At 42.4% G+C, this 24,680-nt stretch overlaps 1 protein-coding gene across 8 annotated transcripts in view; it reads left to right on the forward strand.

Annotated features, from left to right (window-relative positions):
* Positions 1-24,680, forward strand: part of KDM1B (lysine demethylase 1B) — a 119,229-nt gene that overhangs the window by 73,018 nt on the left and 21,531 nt on the right. For all 8 annotated transcript variants that reach the window (XM_073631124.1, XM_073631126.1, XM_073631125.1 and 5 more), the window contains 5 exons: positions 3,388-3,519; positions 14,581-14,655; positions 18,052-18,168; positions 21,715-21,840; positions 21,930-22,052. In XM_073631124.1, the coding sequence (XP_073487225.1) occupies positions 3,388-3,519; positions 14,581-14,655; positions 18,052-18,168; positions 21,715-21,840; positions 21,930-22,052 (573 nt within the window). The remainder of the gene's footprint in view (positions 1-3,387; positions 3,520-14,580; positions 14,656-18,051; positions 18,169-21,714; positions 21,841-21,929; positions 22,053-24,680) is intronic.

Raw genomic sequence — 24,680 nt, forward strand, 5'->3', positions numbered from 1 at the left:
GGATCGTGGCGGGAGGGGGGGGGGCCTCTCCCGCCACTGATAAAAGTGATCTCGCGGCGAATCCGCCGCAGGGACCACTTTTATCTGAAAGCCGGCCGTCGCACGAAAACGGGGATAACTGGGTTATGGCAGCTAGCTGCTGCCATAACAACGATATCCGCCGCCAAAGTTTGGACGTACATCGTCGTGCGGCGGTCGGTAAGTGGTTAAAGAGGTTTTAAACTCAAAAACAAAAATGGAATATATTGCAGTTTACCAGTTTTTAGATATAGTGACTGCATTCGTTTTATTTTTTGGGGGATTTTTTTCTTTTATATCACCTGGCGATCCTGCTATTAATACAATTTCTGTCATAGGATGTCTACATTGTTAAAGCGGAGTTCTGCCTGAAAAAAAAGTAAAGTCAGCAGCTACAAATACTACAGCTGCTGACTTTTAAAATAAGGACACTTACCTGTCCAGGGCGCCTGCGATGTCCTCACCCCAAGCCTATCTGTCCCTCGGCTCCAGGTGGAGGCGCCGGCATCTTCAGTAAGGGAATCAGGAAGTGAAGCCTTGCGGCTTCACAGCCTGGTTCCCTGCTGCGCATGTGCGAGTCACGCTGCGCATTCTGAGTGGTCCCTGCTGTCTTCTGGGACACGTGCCTCCCAGAAGACAGCAGGGGGGACGGAGGAGGGGCCAGACATGGCGTAGATCGCCGCAGATACTGTGGCGATCTTTCGCCGAAAGTGGGAGCAAATACCTGGATTAGACAGGTATTTGCTCCCCCCTCCCCCCTGAAAGGTGCCAAATGTGACACCGGAGGGGGGGGGGGACCGAATCAGCGGAAGTTCCATTTCTGGGTGGAACTCCGCTTTAATGAGTAGTAAATGAAATACCCCTTTGGACAGCAGCAATGGCAGTCTGGAGGGAGGGTAGTGTTAAGCCGCGTACACACGATCGGACTTTCCGACTGGAAATGTTTGATGACAGGCTGTTGGCGGTTAATCCGATCTTGTGTATGCTCCGGACTTTCCGCCAACAAATGTTGGCTAGCAGATTTAAAATTTTCCGCAGACAAATGTGTGTTGTCGGATTTTCCGAGTGTGTGTACACAAGTCCGTTGGCCAAAAGTCCAAAGTACAGACACGCATGCTCGGAAGCAAGGACGAGCCAGAAGTGGTCGGTCTTGTAAACTAGCGTTCGTAATGGAGTATTGAAAATTGAAATCTCGAAATGCAGCGCACAATTCACTTCTTTAATGGGATAATAATAAAGCTGCTTTGCTGGTGATACTGATGGAGTTATGTCAAACGAATTTTCAAAGGCTTTGTTTTTCTAGTGATATGAAGAATAATATTATTATGCCTTTTTTTTTTTTTTTTTTTTTTTTGGGCAAGTTACCACAACACCATTATCCTGTAGTTTTTAGGATCAAAGATACAACTATGTTGGTGTCTCTTGTCAATTTTACATTGTATTTTTTAAAATGTAACTGCCTACTCCCAAACTGTCATTTGAAGTAAAACACATAGCCAAGTATTATTCTCCACAATTTTTTTATTGTGCATTAAAAAAAGAAAACAAATAAAATTAGACATGCTATCTGCCAATAAAACTTAACCAGAAAGTGCATTCTATGCATCCAAAAATATAGAAAATATACCAAAACAAATCATTATTCAACCAAAAAAATTATGTCAAAGCAATAACTCCAAGGCCAATAATAAATAACACGTTATCTCCTCCAATTCCGCAACATGGCTGGTTGACGAACGGTCGTTCAGAAACACAAAATGAAAAATGTGTGGCCGTGTGTATGCAAGACAAGTTTGCGCCAATGCTCTTCGGACAAAATTCCATGGTTTTGTTGGCGAACAATCCGATCGTGTGTACGAGGCTTAAGACTAGCAGATTTATATGGACTTGACCAACAAATTGAAGCTGAACACCAACTAACATTTTATACGCAATTACAGCAAACAGTTTTTTCCTTTTGGGAAAAAGATTTTACATAAATGAGTAAAAGCTGCATATTGTAAGCACACCTGTCAGAGTTAATTGGTTTGTCTCAATCCTTTAATTGCTAGTTTACCTAGACTGATAAGGTAAATTGAAAAATAACAGACCAGGTGAAAATAAAGGAAAAAGCCAAAAAAAAGAAAAGAAAACTAATACTGTTACTACTTCTGGAGCTATCCTCTTAGATGTCTTTCCATATTATGGCTTTGTGTGGTCAACTTGTCTTGTACCATACATATCTAACATGCCTTATAGCTACAGTATGTATGTATCATGTTGTGCTCTACACAGTGTCAGTGATCTTCTGTCGCCTACCAAAAAAAAAGAGAAAGAAATGAAGCCACCACATCTAAGAAATAGTAAGCTGCATTTTTGTATTTGGGTTTAATACTGTGACAGATCTAGCCGGGACAGAGTCTTTTGGAGAGGACTGAATGCAAGCCTCTTGCCTACTGACTATGGGCCCTGGCATTTGAGGAAGCTACAAGCATTTAGGAAGATACTCTGTTATGTAATACTAAAGGACATTATTAAGGAGGCCATGATGGTCTCTGCATGTTTGGGACTCATATAACAGACGTATGTGAAAGGAATGCTGATTAATGAGATCTGGAAAGCCCGGGGTCTCCTGTTGTCTACTTCTAAGAATATTTCACCCATTGTTGTTTGTTCTAATTAACCTTGCTATTGTATAGAGGAGTTCTGTGTTGATTTATGATAATGTTGATAGTGTCTTCTGAGCTAAAAGACGGCAATTCTGTCCTAAAGGTCATGTCTCTTAGTCACCTAGGCTGTCTAAAGGATTAGATAATTAGCTCATATTAATTGGGTTTCTGGTTACAATTTGTATTGCCAACAAGCTGTATATATTTGTGTGAGATCTCAAATAAAAGGCTATTCCTGATGTACTCCAAGACTGGTATGGTCTGATGTTTTTCCCTACATTGAACTACAACTAGTGAATAGGAAAGCGAAGGGCTCTTGGATTGTGTGGTACCGGACAGAGGCAGCATTTATGGCGGACATCTTGAGTACTGGGGTCCATCACAAATACCATTTTAAATATCCAGGGGGTGTACCATAATTTTGAGGACAGATTGTGGATGATATATTTTCCTACTCCCAGGATGGATGCAAATGATGGCATATGGATATGTCCTAGGAACCCCCCCCCAAAGAAATAAATTGGATAAACAAATAGCTTTTTCTTTTGTTTGTAAATTTAAAACATATGCTTATGAAGCTTTTTAGTTATTCATGTTATGAAGTATTTAGTTAGTTAAACAGTTTTTCTGTATATTTTCATGATATACAATTATGTAAGTGCTTTTCACTGTAAAAAAATAATACCAATATTTTTTTCCTTTTTTTTTTTTTTTTTTGCAGGTATCTGCTCGTTCTTGGGATCACAATGAATTCTTTGCTCAGTTTGCTGGGGATCACACAATGATAACTGCTGGTTACTCAGCAATAACAGAAAAATTGGCTGACGGACTTGATATTCGACTCAGATCACCTGTAAGTTCTACAGAAAAACTAATACATACAGTATCTCACAAAAGGGAGTACACCCCTCACATTTTTGTAAATATTTTATTATATATACAGCTTGTATAATAATGTCAATTTGCTGTTCCCTCAAAATAACTCAATACACAGCCATTAATGTCTAAACTGCTGGCAACAAAAGTGAGTACACGCCTAAGTGAAAATGTCCAAATTGGTCCAAAAGTGTCAAAATTTTGTGTGGCCACCATTATTTTCCAGCACTGCCTTAACCCTCTTGGGCATGGAGTTCCCCAGAGCTTCACAGGTTGCCACTGGAGTCCTTTTCCACTCCTCCATGACGACATCAAGGAACTGGTGGATATTAGAGACCTTGCGCTCCTCCACCTACCATTTGAGGATGCCCCACAGATGCTCAATAGGGTTTAGGTCTGGGGACATGCTTGGCCAGTCCATCACCTTTACCCTAAGCTTCTTTAGCAAGGCAGTGATCGTCTTTGGGGTTGTTATGTTGGAATACTGCCCTGCGGCCCAGTCTCTGAAGGGAGGGGATCGTGCTCTGCTTCAGTATGTCACAGTGCATTTTGGCATTCATGGTTCCCTCAATGTAGCTCCCCAGTGCCGGCAACACTCATGCAGCCTCAGACCATGACACTTCCACCACCATGCTTGACTGTAGGCAAGACACACTTGTCTTTGTATGCCTCACCTGGTTGCCGCCACACACGCTTGAAACCATCTGAACCAAATAAGTTTATCCTGGTCTCATCAGACCACATGACATGGTTCCAGTAATCCATATCCTTAGTATGCTTGTCTTCAGCAAACTGTCTGTGGGCTTTCTTGTGCATCATCTTTAACCACTTCAGCCCCGGAAGGATTTACCCCCTTCCTGACCAGAGCACTTTTTCCAATTTGGCACTGCGTCGCTTTAACTGCTAATTGCGCGGTCATGCAATGCTGTACCCAAACGAAATTTGCGTCCTTTTCTTCCCACAAATAGAGCTTTCTTTTGATGGTATTTGATCACCTCTGCCGTTTTTATCTTTTGCGCTATACACAGAAAAAGACCGAAAATTTTGAAAAAAAATGACATTTTCTACTTTTTGTTCTAAAAAAAATCCAACAAACTCAATTTTAGTCATACATTTAGGCCAAAATGTATTTGGCCACATGTCTTTGGTAAAAAAAATGTCAATAAGTGTATATTTATTGGTTTGCGCAAAAGTTATAGCGCCTACAAACCAGGGTACATTTTCTGGAATTTACACAGCCTTTAATTTATGACTGCCTATGTCGTTTCTTGAGGTGCTAAAATGGCAGGGCAGTACAAAACCCCCACAAATGACCCCATTTTGGAAAGTAGACACCCCAAGGAAATTGCTGAGAGGCATGTTGAGCCCATTGAATATTCATTTTTTTTGTCCCAAGTGACTGAATAATGACAAAAAAAAAAAAAAAATTACAAAAAGTTGTCACTAAATGATATATTGCTCACACAGGCCATGGGCATATGTGGAATTGCACCCCAAAATACATTTAGCTACTTCTCTTGAGTATGGAGATACCACATGTGTGGGACTTTTTGGGAGCCTAGCCGCGTACGGGGCCCCGAAAACCAATCACTGCCTTCAGGATTTCTAAGGGCGTACATTTTTGATTTTACTCCTCACTACCTATCACAGTTTTGAAGGCCATAAAATGCCCAGATGGCACAAACCCCCCCCCCCCAAATGACCCCATTTTGGAAAGTAGACACCCCAAGCTATTTGCTGAGAGGCATGTTGAATCCATGGAATATTTTATATTTTGACACAAGTTGCGGGAAAGAGACAAATTTTTTTTTTTTTTTGCACAAAGTTGTCACTAAATGATATATTGCTCAAACATGCCATGGGAATATGTGAAATTACACCCCAAAATACATTTAGCTGCTTCTCCTGAGTATGGGGATACCACATGTGTGAGACTTTTTGGGAGCCTAGCCGCGTACGGGACCCCGAAAACCAAGCACCGCCTTCAAGCTTTCTAAGGGCGTAAATTTTTGATTTCACTCTTCACTGCCTATCACAGTCTCGGAGGCCATGGAATGCCCAGGTGGCACAAACCCCCCCCAAATGACCCCATTTTGGAAAGTAGACACCCCAAGCTATTTGCTGAGAGGCATGGTGAGTATTTTGCAGCTCTCATTTGTTTTTGAAAATGAAGAAAGACGAAAAAAAAAAATTTTTTTTCTTTTTTTAATTTTCAAAACTTTGTGACAAAAAGTGAGGTCTGCAAAATACTCACTATACCGCTCAGCAAATAGCTTGGGGTGTCTACTTTCCAAAATGGGGTCATTTGGGGGAGTTTTGTGCCACCTGGGCATTCCATGGCCTCCGAGACTGTGATAGGCAGTGAAGAGTGAAATCAAAAATGTACGCCCTTAGAAAGCCTGAAGGCGGTGCTTGGTTTTCGGGGTCCCATACATGGCTAGGCTCCCAAAAAGTCTCACACATGTGGTATCCCCGTACTCAGGAGAAGCAACAGAATGTATTTTGGGGTGTAATTTCACATATTCCCATGGCATGTTTGAGCAATATATCATTTAGTGACAACTTTGTGCAAAAAAAAAAAAAAAAAATTTGTCTCTTTCCCGCAACTTGTGTCACAATATAAAATATTCCATGGACTCGACATGCCTCTCAGCAAATAGCTTGGGGTGTCTACTTTCCAAAATGGGGTCATTTGGGGGGGTTTGAACTGTCCTGGCATTTTATGCACAACATTTAGAAGCTTATGTCACACATCACCCACTCTTCTAACCACTGGAAGACAAAGCCCTTTCTGACACTTTTTGATTACATGAAAAAATTATTTTTTTTTGCAAGAAAATTACTTTGAACCCCCAAACATTATATATATTTTTAAAGCAAATGCCCTACAGATTAAAATGGTGGGTGTTTCATTTTTTTTTTCACACAGTATTTGCGCAGCGATTTTTCAAACGCATTTTTTGGGGAAAAAACACACTTTTTTACATTTTAATGCACTAAAACACACTATATTGCCCAAATGTTTGATGAAATAAAAAAGATGATCTTAGGCCGAGTACATGGATACCAAACATGACATGCTTTACAATTGCGCACAAACGTGCAGTGGCAACAAAATAAATACATTTTTAAAAGCCTTTAAAAGCCTTTACAGGTTACCACTTTAGATTTACAGAGGAGGTCTACTGCTAAAATTACTGCCCTCGATCTGACCGTCGCGGTGATACCTCACATGCATGGTGCAATTGCTGTTTACATTTGACGCCAGACAATTGCTGTTTACATTTGACGCCGGACCGACGCTTGCGTTCGCCTTAGCGCGAGAGCAGGGGGGACAGGGGTGCTTTTTTTTTTTTTTTTTTTTTTTTCTTTATTATTTTTTTGCTTTTTTATCTTATTTTAAAACTGTTCCTTTCATTTTTTTTTTTTTTTAATCATTTTTATTGTTATCTCAAGGAATGTAAATATCCCCTATGATAGCAATAGGTAGTGACAGGTACTCTTTTTTGAAAAAATTGGGGTCTATTAGACCCTAGATTTCTCCTCTGCCCTCAAAGCATCTGACCACACCAAGATCGGTGTGATAAAATGCTTCCCCAATTTCCCAATGGCGCTATTTACATCCGGCGAAATCTAAGTCATAAAATGCTCGTAGCTTCCGGTTTCTTAGGCCATAGAGATGTTTGGAGCCACACTGGTCTCTGATCAGCTCTATGGTCAGCTGGCTGAATCACCGGCTGCATTCTCAGGTTCCCTGTTGAGACAGGAGAGCAAGAGAAAAACATGGAAGACGGTGGGGGGGGGGCATTCTCTCCCACTGCTTGTAAAAGCAGTCTAGAGGCTAATTAGCCACTAGGATTGCTTTTACATGAAAGCCGACCGCTGGCTGAAAAGAATGATACCAAGATGATACCTAAACCTGCAAGCATCATTCTGGTATAACCACTCAAAGTCGTGAATGGTGTACCTGAAGACAAAAAAATGGTTAACAATAAAGCACAGTAAACGGTAAAGTATAAAAAATTGCATACCTGAAAAGCAAACATGATAAAACATAATAACAATAAAACATTGCAGAATAGAATACAGTAAAAAAGAGCAGAACAATAGAGAGAGAGAATAGAGAGAGAACAATAAAACGACAACTATTATTTTTTATTTTATATTTTTGTTTGTGTTTTTTTTTTTTTTTACACTTTTTTTGTAACTGTAACTTTTATAACTGTAACCGGTTCCAGGTTCGGGTCTCTCAAAATGCGATGGCATCTTGGGAGACCCTGTGAAAGTGTGCCTAGTCTGTGCAATGCTGTACCCTACGCTAATACTCAACTAGTGAATGGTAGCGTTCAAAACATTCACCAATGCAAAGACCAGGATTGTCAGGACAGGAGGGACAATAATAGCGGGTGTCACGCCTATATCCGCGCTTGCTGCAGACACGACATCTTTTTTGGGGGGGTTCGCTGGGTAGGGGTACTCGGGAGGACATAAAAATGCCTCTCATGCAGCCGACTGCATTTGGTTGGGGATGTGAATGGGGGAAGTACGGGCGCTGCAGAAGTGGTGGGTTCCCAATTAGGATTGGCGAATGCAGCAGGAAGGGCATTATGGGCACGACGGGCCTGTGTTTGTCTTTTTGGTGGCAGCGGGACACTACTTGTGCTTGCCACCTCACCAGCTTGAACTGCACTTATGGGACTCGCCACGTCACCAAGTGTTACTGCAGTGCTGGTTTGACTACGACCGGGGTGTACTAGGCCGCTGGCGCTTGCCAGTTCACCAAAACGCTACCAAAAAAACTGTTAACGATCGCAGGGATCAGGCCTGACTCTGCGAACGCTGCAGTTATGCGTTTAGTGTTTTGTAAGTGACAGTGATCGATCGATACTGCACTTGGGTGGGCTGGGCTGGGCCGGGTGGAGGGGCAAAATGCAGGTGCTAGCAGGTATCTGGGCTGATCCCACTAACACTGCGTTTTTGGGAACCCTAAACTGCTGGGGACGCCAGTATAGATCTGATCGGATCAGATATTGATCAGTTCAGATACTATACTACTAAGGGAGGTGTACGGTGCGTGCGTGGGTGTTAGCGCTACTGGCACTAACCTGACGCTGCCTGGGGCTGGTGCTTGCCAGTTCACCAAAACGCTACCAAAAAAACTGTTAGCGATCGCAGGGATCAGGCCTGACTCTGCGAACGCTGCAGTTATGCGTTTAGTGTTTTGTAAGTGACAGTGATCGATCGATACTGCACTTGGGTGGGCTGGGCCGGGCGGAGGGGCAAAACGCAGGTGCTAGCAGGTATCTGGGCTGATCCTGCTAACACTGCGTTTTTGGGAACCCTAAACTGCTGGGGACGCTAGTATAGATCTGAACAGATCAGATATTGATCCGTTCAGATACTATACCACTAAGGGAGGCGTATGCTGCGTGCGTGGGTGTTAGCGGTACTGGTGCTAATCTGACGCTGCCTAGGGCGACGCATATCACCGCCCGGCGATCAGGGGGCTAAACCTTTATTCGGTAATAAACGGCGGGTGCCCTGACACTATAAAAAATAAACGAACTAACCAGCGTCACCCGTAACGGTTATACGGTGATCAGTGGTGAAAGGGTTAACTAGGGGGCAATCAAGGGGTTAAAACATTTATTAGATAGTATATGGGGGTCCCTGTCGCTATAAAACGCTGACGGCGAACCTAAATATTTAGGTCCCTAACTAGCGTCACCAGCGACACTAATACAGCGATCAGAAAAATTATCGCTTAGCGACACTGGTGACGGGGGGTGATCAAGGGGTTAAAACTTTATTAGGGGGGGTTAGGGGGGTATCCTAGACCTAAAGGGGGCCTAACACTCACTGCCCTAACACTGTAACTGTCACAAACTGACACCAATACAGTAATCAGAAGAAAAAAAAAAAACCTGCTTGGTGTCAGTTTGTGACGGGGGGGGGGGGGGGGTGATTGGGGGGGGTCGGGGTGTTTTGTGTGCCTGGCATGTTCTACTGTGTGTGTGTGTGTATTGGTGCACTCACATTACAGTCTTCTCTCCTCGGCCCGGAATGGAAAATACCGAGCCGAGGAGAGATGACATCATTTCCTCTGTTTCTGTGTACAATACAGAGGCAGGGAAATGATCCCATTGGCTGGGAGCGATCGCGAGGGGGGGGCCACGAATGGATGGCCTCCCCCTCACCACCGATCGCCGGGGGAGATTTGCCGACCGCCGCAGGCACCGGGGGGGGGGTCCGATCGGACCCCCCACCCGCGGGCAGGCAAGGACGTACAGGTAAGCCCTTTTGCCTGCCCGTGCCGCTCTGTCGACGTACATCGTCGTGCGGCGGTCGGCAACTGGTTAAAAGAGGCTTCCTTCTGGGGCGACAGCCATGCAAACCAATTTGATGCAGTGTGCGGCGTGTGGTCTGAACACTGACAGGCTGACCACCCCACTCCTTCAACCTCTGCAACAATGCTGGCACCACTCATACGTCTATTTCCAAAAGACAACCTCTGGATATGACGCTGAGCACGTGCACTCAGCTTCTTTGGTCAACCATGGCAAGGCCTGTTCTGTGTAGAACCTGACCTGTTTAACCACTGTATGGTCTTGGCCATGGTGCTACAGCTCAGTTTCAGGGTCTTGGCAATCTTCTTATAGCCTAGGCCATCTTTATGTAGAGCAACAATTCTTTTTTTCACATCCTGAGAGAGTTCTTTGGCATGAGGTGCCATGTTGAACTTCCAGTTACAAGTATGAGAGAGTGAGAGTGATAACACCAAATTTAACACACCTACTCCCCATTCACACCTGAGACCTTGTAACACTAACGAGTCACATGACACCGGGGAGGGAAAATGGCTTATTGGTCCCAATTTGGACATTTTCGCTTAGGGGTGTACTCACTTTTGTTGCCAGCGGTTTAGACATTAATGGCTGTGTGTTGAGTTATTTTGAGGGGACAACAAATTTACACTGTTATACAAGCTGTACACTCACTACTTTACATTATAGCAAAGTGTCATTTCTTCAGTGTTGTCACATGAAAAGATATAATAAAATATTTACAAAAACTGACAAGATTCTAAATATCCTGTGGATGAGGTAAGTGGGAGAAAAGTACATTGGGGTGGTTGGGTCAGAAAAGGTGAACCAATCCTTTAAAGAAACCCCTGCAACCTCCCTAGCTTGTTCAAAACATAGCAGCACCGCTCAAAAGCAGGTCAGCGCACTGTTGGCTCTTTTGCATAGTGCCCTCTTGGCTGACCAGGAGCTCAAGGTTAGCACAGTCCATTTATTGTGATGTCAGGAGGCCATATGTCTCACAGTCAGCAGAGAAGAGGCAACACTAGAGGAATGGGTCCCATATGCCTTTGTCAGGTGGAGAGGAAACTGAATGTTGGTACGCCCCCTCCCTAGACTGTGGCATCAATGTTTGTTGGGTTTCTCTCACTCCCGCCCCTTAATGGTAAAGTTCTCCTCCCCCTTTCTTGGAAGTTGCAGATCATTGCCACCAAATTAATGGGTTGGGGAAGAATCATAGATCATCATTGGGTGCAAGGACTTGGTCTTGGCAGGAGAGGGTGTTGCCCATCGGTATTCTAGGGTGGCAGGTGTTCTACCTTGCTATTCTGTATTGGTCAACACAGCAGCAAGGTCTCCCTATAACAGTTTAACCTCCAAGTTGTCTCCGAGTGAGTGGGCTCTTGACCCGGAGGTGTCACTTGGTCCGATCTCCCATCCTTCTTACGATCGCTGGCCTTAACAGCATAAGTATTGAAGCTAGAGTCTTGAGAGAGAGGGGCTTTTCTGATTCTGTTATTCCTATTCCTTTATCTTCCTGAAGGAAGATATGCCGCAAACCTAGAAATCATATTTCACTCGGTGAGACGTACAATTTTCCTTCTTGCAAGTATGTTGTGGGTCATATCTTGGATTTTTTCCTTAGAGGGGTTGGTGTTCAGTTGGCCTTCAGTACATTCAAGGGTCAGTTTTCAGCTTGGCTGATATTGACCCCGCCCCCCCCCCCCCCGTTTCTTGGTGCATGATTTATACAGCTTGTCATTTGCTTTGCTCCTCGGGTCAAACCGTCTTTGACCCCATGGGACCTCAATTGGTTCTTTATGTTTTACAGAGACACCTGGTTGAACTTGTTCTAGACCTTCCCTTTGGTACTTTTGCAGAATGTTGTATTTCTGGTTGCAATTACTTCAGTTTGTAGGGTTTTGGAACTAGTGGCCCTTTCCTGTAAGGAGCCCATTCTGGTTCTTCACCGTGACAACATGGTTATTCTGCCTCAGCCACTTTTCTTACCACATGCATTTTTTTCCATTTAAAGGGGTTGTAAAAAAACAAAAAAACAAACATGTCATACTTACCTCCTCTCTGCAGTTGGTTTTGCACAGAGGACTCTTCTGGGATCCCTCAGCGGCGCTCCTGGCTCCTCCTCTTCTCGAGTGCTCGGTTGGAGAAGCGCTCTCCCTCGGAACACCCATGCGGGCGCGCTCCCGTGTCCTGCTGCTGCGTCTATTGACACAGCAGGACTCGGCTCTGGCGCCTGCGTCATTGGATTTGATTGACAGTAGCGGGAGTCAATGTCTGCGCTGCTATCAATCTATCCAATCAGGACTCGAGACACTGGCTGGAGCTGGTGTGCTCGTCCCCAGCATGAGAGAGGGTTCAGGTAAGTAAAACAGGGGCACTGGGGGGCTGCTGCACTGCAAGAGGTGAAAAACCACAAGGCTTTACAACCCCTATAAATCAGGATATTATTCTAACTGCTTTTGGTTCTCAGCCTCAGTCACTAGGGGACAAGGCTTCACGTTTTGGTTGTGGTCTGTGTTATTATAATTTGCTTGAAGTCGACTAATGTTATTCGACAATCAGATCTCTTTGTGATTTCTGAGGGACCAAAGATCGGTCACATAAGTTCCAAATCTTCAAATTCTTGTTGGATTTACCTGCATATTTTTAAAACTTATGGGTTGGGGGGCATGGTTCCACCTTTCTCATTGCTGTCTCTTTCTATCAGGAGTGTCGGGCTTTTTGGGCTATCTGCCATCAAGTTTCTGTGGCTCAGGTTAGCAAATCCTGGTCTTTGGTTCTCACTTTTTTTTTACATATTTTTCTCTGGTGGATGTTAGAGCTTTTGTGAACTTTTCTTCTGGTCACAGTGTTTTGAAAGCTGCATGAGGAATGCTTCTGTTTCCGGTTGTTTTTTTTGGGGGGGCTTATTACCTTGTTGCTAGGTTGCCCTACCCTCATTTAAGTGCTTTGGGACAACTCGGATAGTAAGGCTTATTAAAGCTGCTCTGTGTCCTGTGATGTATGATAAAGAAAATAAGATTTTTCACTTACCCGTAAATACTGTTTTCTGAGGTATATCATGGTACACAGAGATTGTTCCCCTCTGTGTGGTTTATACCTTGCTACAAAACTAAAGGGAAGACACCGGAGGAGATCAGAGCAAGGAGAGCAGAGAGAGAATGTCCAGTATGGAGAACTGTTGTTAATACCAAGATCAACGGGAGTGGATGATCTGAACACCTGGCTGCCAAGCACAGAGACCCGGGGCTGGGTTATAAGCCACAGGCAAATGTGATCTAGTTAAAAAGAGATCTATCTATCTGGTAAGCGGCAGTGTTTTTAGAGGTGGAAGACCCTGTCTATCATACCCCATCACATCTTCTTGGGTGTTTTTTTTTTATCATAATTCACAGTGGAACAGTCGGTTGAGGAATTTCTATATGAACTATAGCTTTAAGCCTTTTTTATGTTGTGGAACATTTTCCTTCTTAGTAATTCAACAGAGGGAAAAGGACAGTTATAGAGCACTCCAGTTCCTTTTACTTGTGGCTCATTTGCACACTTATGAGCTTCATTTATCCAATACTGCTTTAATACTGGCCATTTGAAGGGTTTGTAGCCCTCATTGACTTCGGTGTTTGCTTTAAGATTTACATGGCACTGTATACAATGTTTTTCATTATTTATATAGCGCAGCTTATTTTTTATTTTATTTTATTTTACAAAACTAAACCCCTTCCTGCAAAGGAGGGATTTTGCCTAGGAGCGAATTTCAGTCAAAGTCAAAAATCCAATTTTTTAATGGCAGCAAGAACACTAAGGTAGCACACCTCACAGGCATATGTGTTGCTATTGTGTGTTGTGATGCGCTGTTAGTCCAGTCTAACACTAAAATCTACAGACATCCATGATCTAACACTAACCTATCCAACCCTTTAAAGAAGAAATCGGTATACATACCTTTTTTGAAGCCGATCAGATCCAGCCTCCAGCGGCGGAAGCTCTGCAGAGGACACATGAAATGAATGGGGAGTGATGTCACCCATATAGTTATTGTGGGGCTTCCGTTGTCAGATGTGTCCTCTGCACCCGCCTCTACAGAGTAGCTGCAGATGACAGCTCAGCATGGGATTGGATCCACTTCAAAAAAAGGTATGTATACCGATATCTTCTTTACAGGGTTAGATAGGTTACTGTTAGATCGTGGATATCTGTAGATGCAGGGATTTTAGTGTTTGGGTGGACTTCTACTTTAAGCACCTTTTAGCTGTCAGACAAATGGAAGCTTATTTTACATCGGTGGGTTCCAGTAGATTATTGTACACCAGTGCCCTTTGCACTCTTATTATATAATCTGAACTGCGTTTTCTGTTATTTGTTTTAACCTTACTGTAATTGTACAGTACAGGACACAGGCAAAATATTCATAGATCCTGGGTTATAGACTCATACTTTAAGGTGATTGTACACTGGCAAAGTCTTTTAGGATACACCCCCTGGGTGCCTCCTGTATAACTACCCCACTCCGTGAATCCGTTTTTTGCTAGTGTCCTAAGATGATGGACCTTTTCTCCTTCAAAGAGAAATCACTCTTTTCGTTTTTCTTTATTTTATCTTTAACTTTTTTTATTCACTAAATCCAAAAACCTACTTCAGGAACTTTCCATATTTTTATACAGTATACAGTGTGTGTGTACATAGCAAAACATCAAATTCCTGTTTATTTCCTATAGGTGAGAAAAGTTGATTACACTGGTCCAGAAATTACTTTAACAACATCAGATGGGAAAACATACAGTGCACAAAAGGTAATGTTCAATATTTCAATATCTGTATTAACTTTCTAGTAAGGTTTTGGAGTTATTTTATAGAGTTTATTCAAAGAGCTATAGTTTACAAAAATGAATTCATGTTGTAAATAACAAACGGCACAGGAAACTAGGTATGTTTTATAGCATTGTGACTCTTGTATATTTATTTTGATTTCTGGTTGCGAAGTACATGTTTATACATGATCAGCTCTGGGCTTTTTCATTGGTTACAATCTGGTCACAGCAGAGTGTGGAGTGCTTGGCATTGTACACACTTAAGTTTTTTATGTAAAGTAACTAAGACAAACTTGGAGGCTGACATCGCTGAATTTTTGAAAAAGTAATTGCCTGGCTATTGTACTGACCCTCTTGTTCTAATGTTCACTGTGTTCAGTGTTTCATTAGTCCAGATAGGTATACAGATCAGTAAATTCAGAAGTATTATCTGCTTACTTGGGGGTATATAATATAATATGCTTAGTTATAAAGGTAAAAGTTTTTTACCTTAATGCATTTTCTGCATTAAGGTAATAAACCTTTCTAAAGTAGCTTCCCATTTCCCCTCCAAATACTCATTTGAGCCCAATCTCGATCCAGTGCTGTGCACTTTTGCAGCAGCTCTTCTCCCCTCTCCTCGCTCTCACAGGCTTGACTGGAGCCATTGGCTGCTGCTGCTGTCAGTTAAAAGCTGTGAGCAGAGAGCTGAGGGTAGACACGAACGCAAACAGCTTGGCTCACGATTGAGCACGGAAGAGTACCCCCATAGCAAGTAACTTCCTGTGGCTGCACTCTGCGAGGAAGAAGAGCCAGGAGCACCGGCAAGGGACCCCAGAAGAGTAGGATCTGGGCTTGTACAAGACAATTGCACAGAGCAGGCAAGTATGACATGTTTATTATTTTAATGAAATAAAATGTAAAGCTTTACAATCACTTTAACCTTTTCGCTGCCAGAGCTGTTTTTCTGAAGTTTTTTTGCACACGTGTTTAAAAATTCATTTAAGGCCTGAAAAAACCCCAAAACATTATATATTTTCTGAAAGAAGCACCCTAGAGAATAAAATAGCGGTAGTTCCAATTTTTTATGTTACACAATATTACTACAAAGGTTCAGTAAAATATACACTAAAATTGTTTTTGGAAACAAAACTTCACAGATACTGGGAATCTATATTGAGAACGATGAATAGTGCTCTCTCTACTGCTATACCTCTGGACCCTAAGCCCTGCCTTCTAGGCATACTGGAAGAGGTGGTGCAGGATAATCACCTTATGGAGGCAGATAGCAGGGCACTGTTCCAGGCCAGCAGACTTATTCTGCTGTATTGGATCTCCCAAACGGTACCAACACTGCAGATGTGGATAGACCAAATGGACACAATACTTGGGTATGATAAATTTATATGCGCATAGAGGTAACCCGCACAAGCTTAACAGAGTATGGGGGAATTGGTTGTCTGTGCCAGGCCTATCTCCGGTAGACTTAATACTGGATAGATTATTACTGTAATGTGCCAGTAGATCATGTAAATAAATCAATATCACTGGGGAACTATCCGGTAGGGTGATGGCAGGGCAGTTGACATGGATTTACTCTGTAAGATAATGTTCTTTCCTTGTTATGGTGCATGTGAGGTAAATTACTATAGCTATTCTGTATTGCTAAATGTAATCAGATATGACTTTGTACTTCATTTGAGATGATATGTTATAATGTGCATGGACTCTTTGGAATGTTCTTTTCTATGTTTTCTGTGGTTTGTTGACTTTCTTCAATAAACTTATACCTATTTAAAAAAAAAAAAAAATTTGATTTTAGGGCACACAAGCGTGATATCACAATCATGTGGGGGTGGGGAGGCTCAAAAACTTTTGGAGTTTTCATTTGCTTGAGTGTGTTACAGTTTAGAAAAACATTTTTTTTTTACTTATTTTTCATCACGTATGGGACAAAAACACCCCTATGTGATTTTTGGGGACAGGTTCTCCTTAATAAGACATCTGGGGTCTAAAAGACCCTGGGTGTTTCCCTTGTGCTTCACTGAATGTAATGCAGTGCATATTACATTGCATTACATTCTTTCCCTGCCAGGGAAACTGACAGAACACACGCCGCTCTTGGGTCAGCAACAAGTAGGGGAGGAGAGCGGTCTGCTCAGCTCCCTCCCACCTACCTGGTGGCACCTGGTATGCTGGTCCTGGGCCTGCAGATGAGCAAGTGGGGCCCGGCATACATGACGGGGGGCACACGTTACTGGGGGGTGTGAAAGCAATCCAGTGCCAAACTACTTTCATCTGACAGACGCCAGTCATATATACTCACACTCCTGCTGGCTGCAGTGTGTGTGCACCCCCAGACCCCCCCCCCCCACTGTCAGGTCTGTACGACGTATGGGCCTGGCAGTGAAAGGGTTAAAATGAGCCAGAGGGGTGGCGTGGCAGTCAGGAAACTAACATTTACAGAATAAGAAAATCAATAAAAGCCGCATCCATATATCTTTACAGGTTATAAAGGCTAAAGATTTTTTGCCTTTATGCATTCTCTTTATTAAGGTAAAAAGGATTTTAGGTGCTAATCACCCCTCCCCCCCCCTAAATACATAACTTAGGCAATTCTGCGCTGCTCTCTCTCTCCCTTCTCATTGGACTCAGTAAGAGCAGCGGGAGCTATTGGCTCCTGCTGCTGTCAGTCAAATCCTATGACAAGGGAGCAAGGCTGAGCCACACGCCCGAACAAGTACACCCCTTAGCAAGCAGTTTGCTGGGGGGGGGGGGGGGGGGGTACTCAAAGGTTGTAGGAGCCAGAAGCGCCAGCGGGGAACCCCAGAAGAGGAGGGTCAGGTAAGTATAACAATGCAAAACCACTACACAGTGCAGGGTAGGTATAACATAAAAAAACAAGACTTAATATCTTAAGACTTATACTTTAAGGAATGGAATCTATAAGAAAAATATTGGAGCTGCCATTGCAGATTTCTGTAGGCTCCAGAGGCGCTCCATCAATATAACAGGCTGTTCTTGTTTCCCAGGTTGCAAGCTTCAGGGCTGCCATCCTTATCCCTGATATGATATTATCCCTGATATGTCTGATGTGCACATTTGTTCTTGGTCAATGACTCACCAAGTAGTAAAGCATGGATAAAGAAGACAGTTCTGGAACATACACTTTGAAATCGAGTCAGCAGAGATCACTTCCAGATTTTTTACCTGATCTAATCTCTTTAAAATTGAATTTTAAAAAATCTGAATTTAGAAAGAGTGAAATTATTCTAAAAAGTCATATGGAAATTTAACTAGTGAACTTTTGTAAAGTAGCAATTTTTATATACTATCTAAAGTTTGACAGATTTGAATTTGCTCATATTTATTACCCTATAAAAAACTGTATTTTTGCAGGTTTTGGTCACAGCACCCTTGACAATACTTCAGAAAAATGTTATTCATTTTAATCCTCCTTTACCAGATAAAAAAGTTAAGGCCATCAACAGTCTAGGAGCCGGAGTTATTGAAAAGGTACAGTGCTTACAAGGAAAATGATTCTGAACTCTGTGTGGCTAAAATAAAGGTTATTTGTGTCTAGCACATCAGTTGTGGATAGATAAAGACATCATTGATGTAATTTACATAGGGTTTAATTGCAGGTGATCTCTGACCCTAGCCTTAGACATTAAGTCAAGGTTAGAGTTTTTTTCATTTTATCTAAAGCCAAATTGTTTTCTTTTCAGTTGTAGATAGAGTAGGGAATGATTAAGACACCCGTCAGTTTTTTTGCTTTGACTTGTTCCTGTTGGGAAGGTTTCCCTTCAGTTCCTTAGACACAGAAGTAAGAGGAGATCTCTCAAAAGTGAGAAATCTACTCTTGGACATTTATCTAGTACAGGTGTGTTCTAGAAATGTTAAACTGTAGATAGGCAACTCCTATCCTCATATTGATTAGTGGTTCCAAATTAATAACTACTGCAGTAGGGAACAGACACAAAAGATACATGTGGCATCTTTTTGAATAACTGTTCTGTTTATTTGGCATAATTGAAGTTTTTATACACATGGTTACACATTAATATTACAATTGTACTTTTATGGTAACAAGGGGCGTAACATAGGCAGGCTAAATTCTAATCAGGACTTAAAAGAATGCAACATGTAATCAAAACATTAGTGCTGTGTATACAGTGAGTGCAGTGTGCAATACACAGGCAAACATACAAAATAGAATACAGTTATATACAGAATTTTCAAATTTCCTTTACAAGGTATCCCCATTTGAAAATGTATCCTTACCTTGTTAATGGAATCATGGGTCATCGGGCCCAGGTGGGAATGGGGACACACAATCTACACAGTCTCGTAGAGAAAGATGCACAGCTGGGGCTGTCACAGTCACAGGCTATGTGTTGGCGCTCCCCTCTACTGTTCCCCCTTAATTACTTAAAGTCCGCACAACCTGTCAGAAACAACTCATGCTTATATCAAAGAAACAAGGCAGCAGACAGAAATCTAACTTTGTGCTTTGGCTTGAGCATGTACACACTATATAAAGATAGGCCTTGTTAATTTTTCATGTTAGAGGCTTACAACCACTTTAAAGGTATACTATAATGGTTTGTCATTTTACCCTTTTTAATGTTCTCACACTGATATTTACATTTTTTTGTTATTAATAGAAACAAAATCTGGTTTGCCTTTTTTAAGAGAGAACATCTGCTTACTCTTTGTCTTTTACTTGAAATCTCCTACAGCTCAGTCTGAACCAACACAGGGAGGAAGGGAGGTTAGACAGATTTTGTTTTTTTAATTGAAGAAAAGCCTTACATTAACTATCGTTAAATGCCCTATCCCTCCTCCTACCTATTCTGGATACCCTATGTGAAAAAAAGGTTGGTGTCCTTACCTATTTTTAATTCACTCCAGTTTGGTCATGTGATCCTGCAGCTCTGGCTCTCATGTGTCACTGAGCAGCTTCTGCAGTAGGAGGGAGCACAGACAAAGTCTGGGCTATAGAAACCTTTGGGTGACGTCATGGCTTCAGGAATTTACAGTAATCACTGAACGTTGAGCTGGAGCTGCAGGATCACGTGATCAGACCGGAGTAAATTCAAAGATAAGCACACAGATCTTTTTTTACACAGGATATGTAGAGTAGAAAGGCGGAGGGGGGTGGAATGTTTTTAAGAACAGCTAGTGTTAGGCTGTTCTTCCATTATACATTCCAAAAATGTCAATAGAGGACAGATGGAGAACTTGCAGACAACTCCAACATTGGCCTTATCCTACTGAAATAATAGCAGACAGTTGAAAATTCTAACCCAGTCTTTTCCAATCTTCTAATACCCATAAAAATTGACCCGGTCAGGCAAGAGACATCTTTAGTCTAGTAGATTTTTTGTCTAATAGACAAAGTTTTCTACTTCCTATGGGAACATGATCAATTTTTTTCAGGATGTCTGTAGACTACTTGTTATTGTGCAGGTAACATTTTTTGCTAGCAATGCTTTAAACATTTGCATGTCTTGCATATATTAGACCAGCGTTTCTCAGCTGGGGTGCTGTTTGGGTTTCCATAGGGTGTCTCAAACACAGAATGCACTTTGCACTGAATCAGTGTCATGCTTTGCACGGGTGCAGGCAGGACAACCACTTACACCAATGAAGCTCTGGGGCCTGGACTGCTCTGCTGCACCATGAAAGTGCATGACACTGATCTAGGCAGGTGGAGTGCATGGCCACCCTCAGCCTTCAGGAGGGGATGGAAATGCTCCTTCATCCAGACCTTCTCCACCTTCCACCTTCTGCCATGCGCTGGAGCCATAAGGTAGGGCTCTGATGTGATGAGTCTCTTGGACTCTTTGATGGAGGGACTCTGATGAGAAGGGGGAGCTTCTGAATTGACGAGGGCCTCTAATGTGAAATGAAGACTTTGTGGTGGAGGCTCCTCATTTGATGGGGGATATCTCTCATGTGATTGGGGAGAGGGGGGGGACTCTGACAAGTTGGGGGACCTCTGATGTGATGGGAGGACTCTGATGTGAAGAGGTGATTCTGACATCATGGGGGAACTCTGATGTAAAGGGGGCTTCTGATGTAAGTTAATTTTAATAAGACGGTTATGTGCACTGTCCCAGAATCAGATTTCCCATTGATATTAAATAGCATTTGTTTTTTTAGACTGGGTGCCTCAAGATTTTTCATACTTTTAAAGATTGCGAAATGCTGTATTAGATCATGTACTGTACATCACTATATGTGATCATGCATTAAAAATGATGAATGTTGCACAACCACATTTCCAAAAAAGTTGGGACACTGTGTAAAATCTAAATGAATCCAAACTCACAGTTCTATCCTATACAAACACCCTCTAAGTGCTATGAAAAAATATATGCAATCAGTATTAATCAAACATCCATAAAGTGCTAAAAAATCCATCAAAGTTCTTAGTGTCCGCAATATGTAGTTCGCTCCAGTAAAGTGCATGTGCCCAAGTCACACACTCCGTGCAAATGCACTTCTCTTCACTTTTCCCAAAATCTGTGCTGTGTGTTTCCACATTCATCAGAGCTTATAGACTCTATGCCCTAGGCATTAAAAGTCATAAGCACTTTTCACCAAGTCCAGCATGGATAAAGGCACTCCCTCTCGGTCACTTTACTCCTTTCTATCTCTCTCCCACTCCTCCGATGCAGTGTTATATTTAATATCACTCCTCACAGGATATAACTGTCAACATGCAGAAGGATAAACAAGGGGAAACGTTCCATAGCATAACTTCACTTTTATTAAAACTCACACAATGAAATAACACTCACATGGAAGCTGGTATACAAATGTGAACAAAAAGCCAAACTCGGAAGTGTCGGTGCAGCGTGGGCTCCACGGGCTGGTCCTGACGTCACTGGCTGACTCCACTCAACACATTTCGCCCCTCCTATGGGCAGCACTTTCAGATTCAGCTTTGTTTGCATTTGTATACCAGCTTCCATCTGGATTTCAGGTTTTATGGTTCAATGATTAAGGTATGAGCTTTTAACTATAACAGAACTCTGTATATTTTCTCCACAGATTGCTTTGCAGTTTCCTTATAGGTTTTGGGACAGTAAGATTCAAGGAGCTGACTTCTTTGGTCATATCCCTCCCGATTCTGGTAAACGTGGTCTTTTTGGGGTATTTTATGACATGGATCCACAGGTACCAACAGTATATAGTGCATATCTTCATAATTTATGCTTTTTATAGGATGCTTTCTATGACATTTTACTGCTATGTATTGAATGCAGGGTAAACATGCTGTCCTGATGTCCGTCATTACGGGAGATGCAGTGCTTACCATTAAGGACATGGATGATAAGCAAGTAGTGAAGCAGTGCATGGCAGTACTCAGAGGGCTGTTTAAAGAACAGGTGAGTTAAATAGCAAGGGCTGAGTAAATGGCTTTAAGTTAAATGTTACAATGTCACTGTAAATTTTAGGTATGACTATATAATACAAAATGTGCAAAAATACTTAAAGTGGTTCTAAAGGCAGAAGGTTTTTTATCTTAATGCATTCTGTGCTTTAGGATGAAAAACATTCTGTGTGCAGCAGCCCCCCTTAGCCCCCCTAATACTTACCTGAGCCCCATCTCGATCCAGTGATGTTGCACGAGAGCCACGAAGTCTGGAGACTCTTCCTCCTCATTGGCTGAGACAGCAGCGGGTGCCATTGGCTGCTGTCAATCAAAGTCAGTGAGTCAATGAGGAGAGAGAGGGAGGTGAGGCCGAGCCATGGCTCCGTGTCTGAATGGACACACAGAGCGGCGTCAAACCCCGGGTGCCCCCATAGCATGCAGCTTGCTGTGGGGGCAGGAGGGAGGGGCAAGGAGCGCCAGCGAGGGACCCGAGAACAGAAGGATTGGGGCTGCTCTGTGCAAAACCAAGTAAGTATAACATGTTTGTTATTTTTAAACCAAAAAAAGAAAGCAAGACTTTATTATCACTTTAAGGTATACAGTGCATCCAGAAAGTATTCATAGCACTTCACTTTTTCCATATTTTTGTTATGTTACAGCCTTATTCCAAAATGGATTAAATTAATTATTTTCCTCAAAATTCTGCAAACGGTACCCCATAATGACAACAAGAAAGAAGTTTGTTTGAAATCTTTGCAATTTTTTTTAAAATAACAAAAAACAAAAAAAATCACATGTACATAAGGATTCACAGTCTTTGTCATGACACTCAAAATTGAGCTCAAGTACATCCTGTTTCCACTGATCACCCTTGAGATGTTTCTACAACTTGATTGGAGTCCACATGTGGTAAATTCAGTCTATTGGACATGACTTGGAAAGGCACACACCTGTCTATATAAGGTTCCATAGTCAACAGTGCATGTCAGAGCACAAACCAAGCCATGAAGTCCAAGGAATTGTCTGTAGACTTCTGAGACAGGATTGTATGGGCCAGTGGCCTCCATCATCCGTAAATGGAAGAGGTTTGGAACCACCAGGACTCTTCCTAGAGCTGGCCACTCGGCCAAACTGAGCGATCGGGGGAGAAGGGCCTTAGTCAGGGAGGTGACCAAGAACCTGTTGGTCCCTATGAGAGAGTTCCAGCATTTCTCAGTGGAGAGAAGAGAACCTTCCAGAAGAACAACCATCTCTGCAGCACTCCACCAATCAGGCCTGTATGGTAGCCTGGCTAGAGGGAAGCCACTCCTTAGTAAAAGGCACATGACAGCCCGTGTGGAGAATGCCAAAAGCCACCTGAAGAACTCTCAGACTATGAAAAAACGAAATTCTCTGGTCTGTTGAAACAAATTAAACTCTTTAGTCCTGAATAGCAAGCGCCATGTCTGGAGGAAACCAGGCACTGCTCACCAGGCCAATACCATCCCTACAGTGAAGCCTGGTGGTGGCAGCATCATGCTGTGGGGATGTTTTTCAGCGGCAGGAACTGGGAGACTAGTCAGGATCGAGGGAAAGATGAATACAGCAATATACAGAGACATCCTTGAAGAAAGCCTGCTCCAGAGCGCTCTGGACCTCAGACTGGGGCCAAGGTTCATCTTCTAACAGGACACCGACCCTAAGCGCACAGCTAAGATAACAAAGGAGTGGCTACAGGACAACTCTGTGAATATGCTTGAGTGGCCCAGTCAGAGCCCAGACTTGAACCCGATTGAACATCTCTGGAGAGATCTGAAAATCTGTGCACCGACGCTTCCCATCTAACCTGATGGAGCTTGAGAGGTCCTGCAAAGAAGAATGGGAGAAACTTCCCAAAAAATAGGTGTGCCAAGCTTGTAGCATCATACTCAAAAAGAATTGAGGCTGTAAATTGGTGCCAAAGGTACTTTAACAAATTATTGAGCAAAGGCTGTGAATACTTATGTACATGTAATTTTTGTCGTTTTTTATTTTTAAGAAATTTGCAAAGATTTATAAACAAACTTCTTTCACATTCTCATAATGGGGTATTGTTTGTAGAATTTTGAGGAAAATAATACATTTAATCCATTTTGGAATAAGGTTGTAACATAACAACGTGGAAAAAGTGAAGAGCTGTGAATACTTTGCGGATGCACTGTATGTGAACCTTTTCCTTGTAAAACAACCCATTCAGTTTAAAATAGAAATGAAAGGCAAAATATTTTAGTATAGATATAAAAAGTGTAAAACATTCCTTTTTTTTCCTCTCCTTTTTTTTTATAAGTGATCACATAATTTCTGTTCTCAGCTGCATTAGAGAGCTGGGGTGGAGAAACAGCCATACACTTTTCTACCAGCCCAGCCAGAAAAAGTAGCATTGACCGACCTATTACAGTATATCGCTAAAATGGCATTACAAATAGGACGTAAATGTAGTTATGAGTCGGGTAATAAATGCAGTAGGCAACTTGCAAGAGCTTTGCGTGAAATGCACTCAAGGACGTTTATACCTTCAGTTCGGAAAAGTGATGGAGAGGAGGTTGGGTTGCCCAGACAGATTGCTGATGCGTTTGGTGACTTCTACTCCTCACTTTACAATTTGAATCTGGGTGCACCACAT

Source organism: Aquarana catesbeiana, linkage group LG05 (genome assembly GCF_042186555.1).
Source record: "Aquarana catesbeiana isolate 2022-GZ linkage group LG05, ASM4218655v1, whole genome shotgun sequence".
Taxonomy (NCBI): Eukaryota; Metazoa; Chordata; class Amphibia; order Anura; family Ranidae; genus Aquarana; species Aquarana catesbeiana.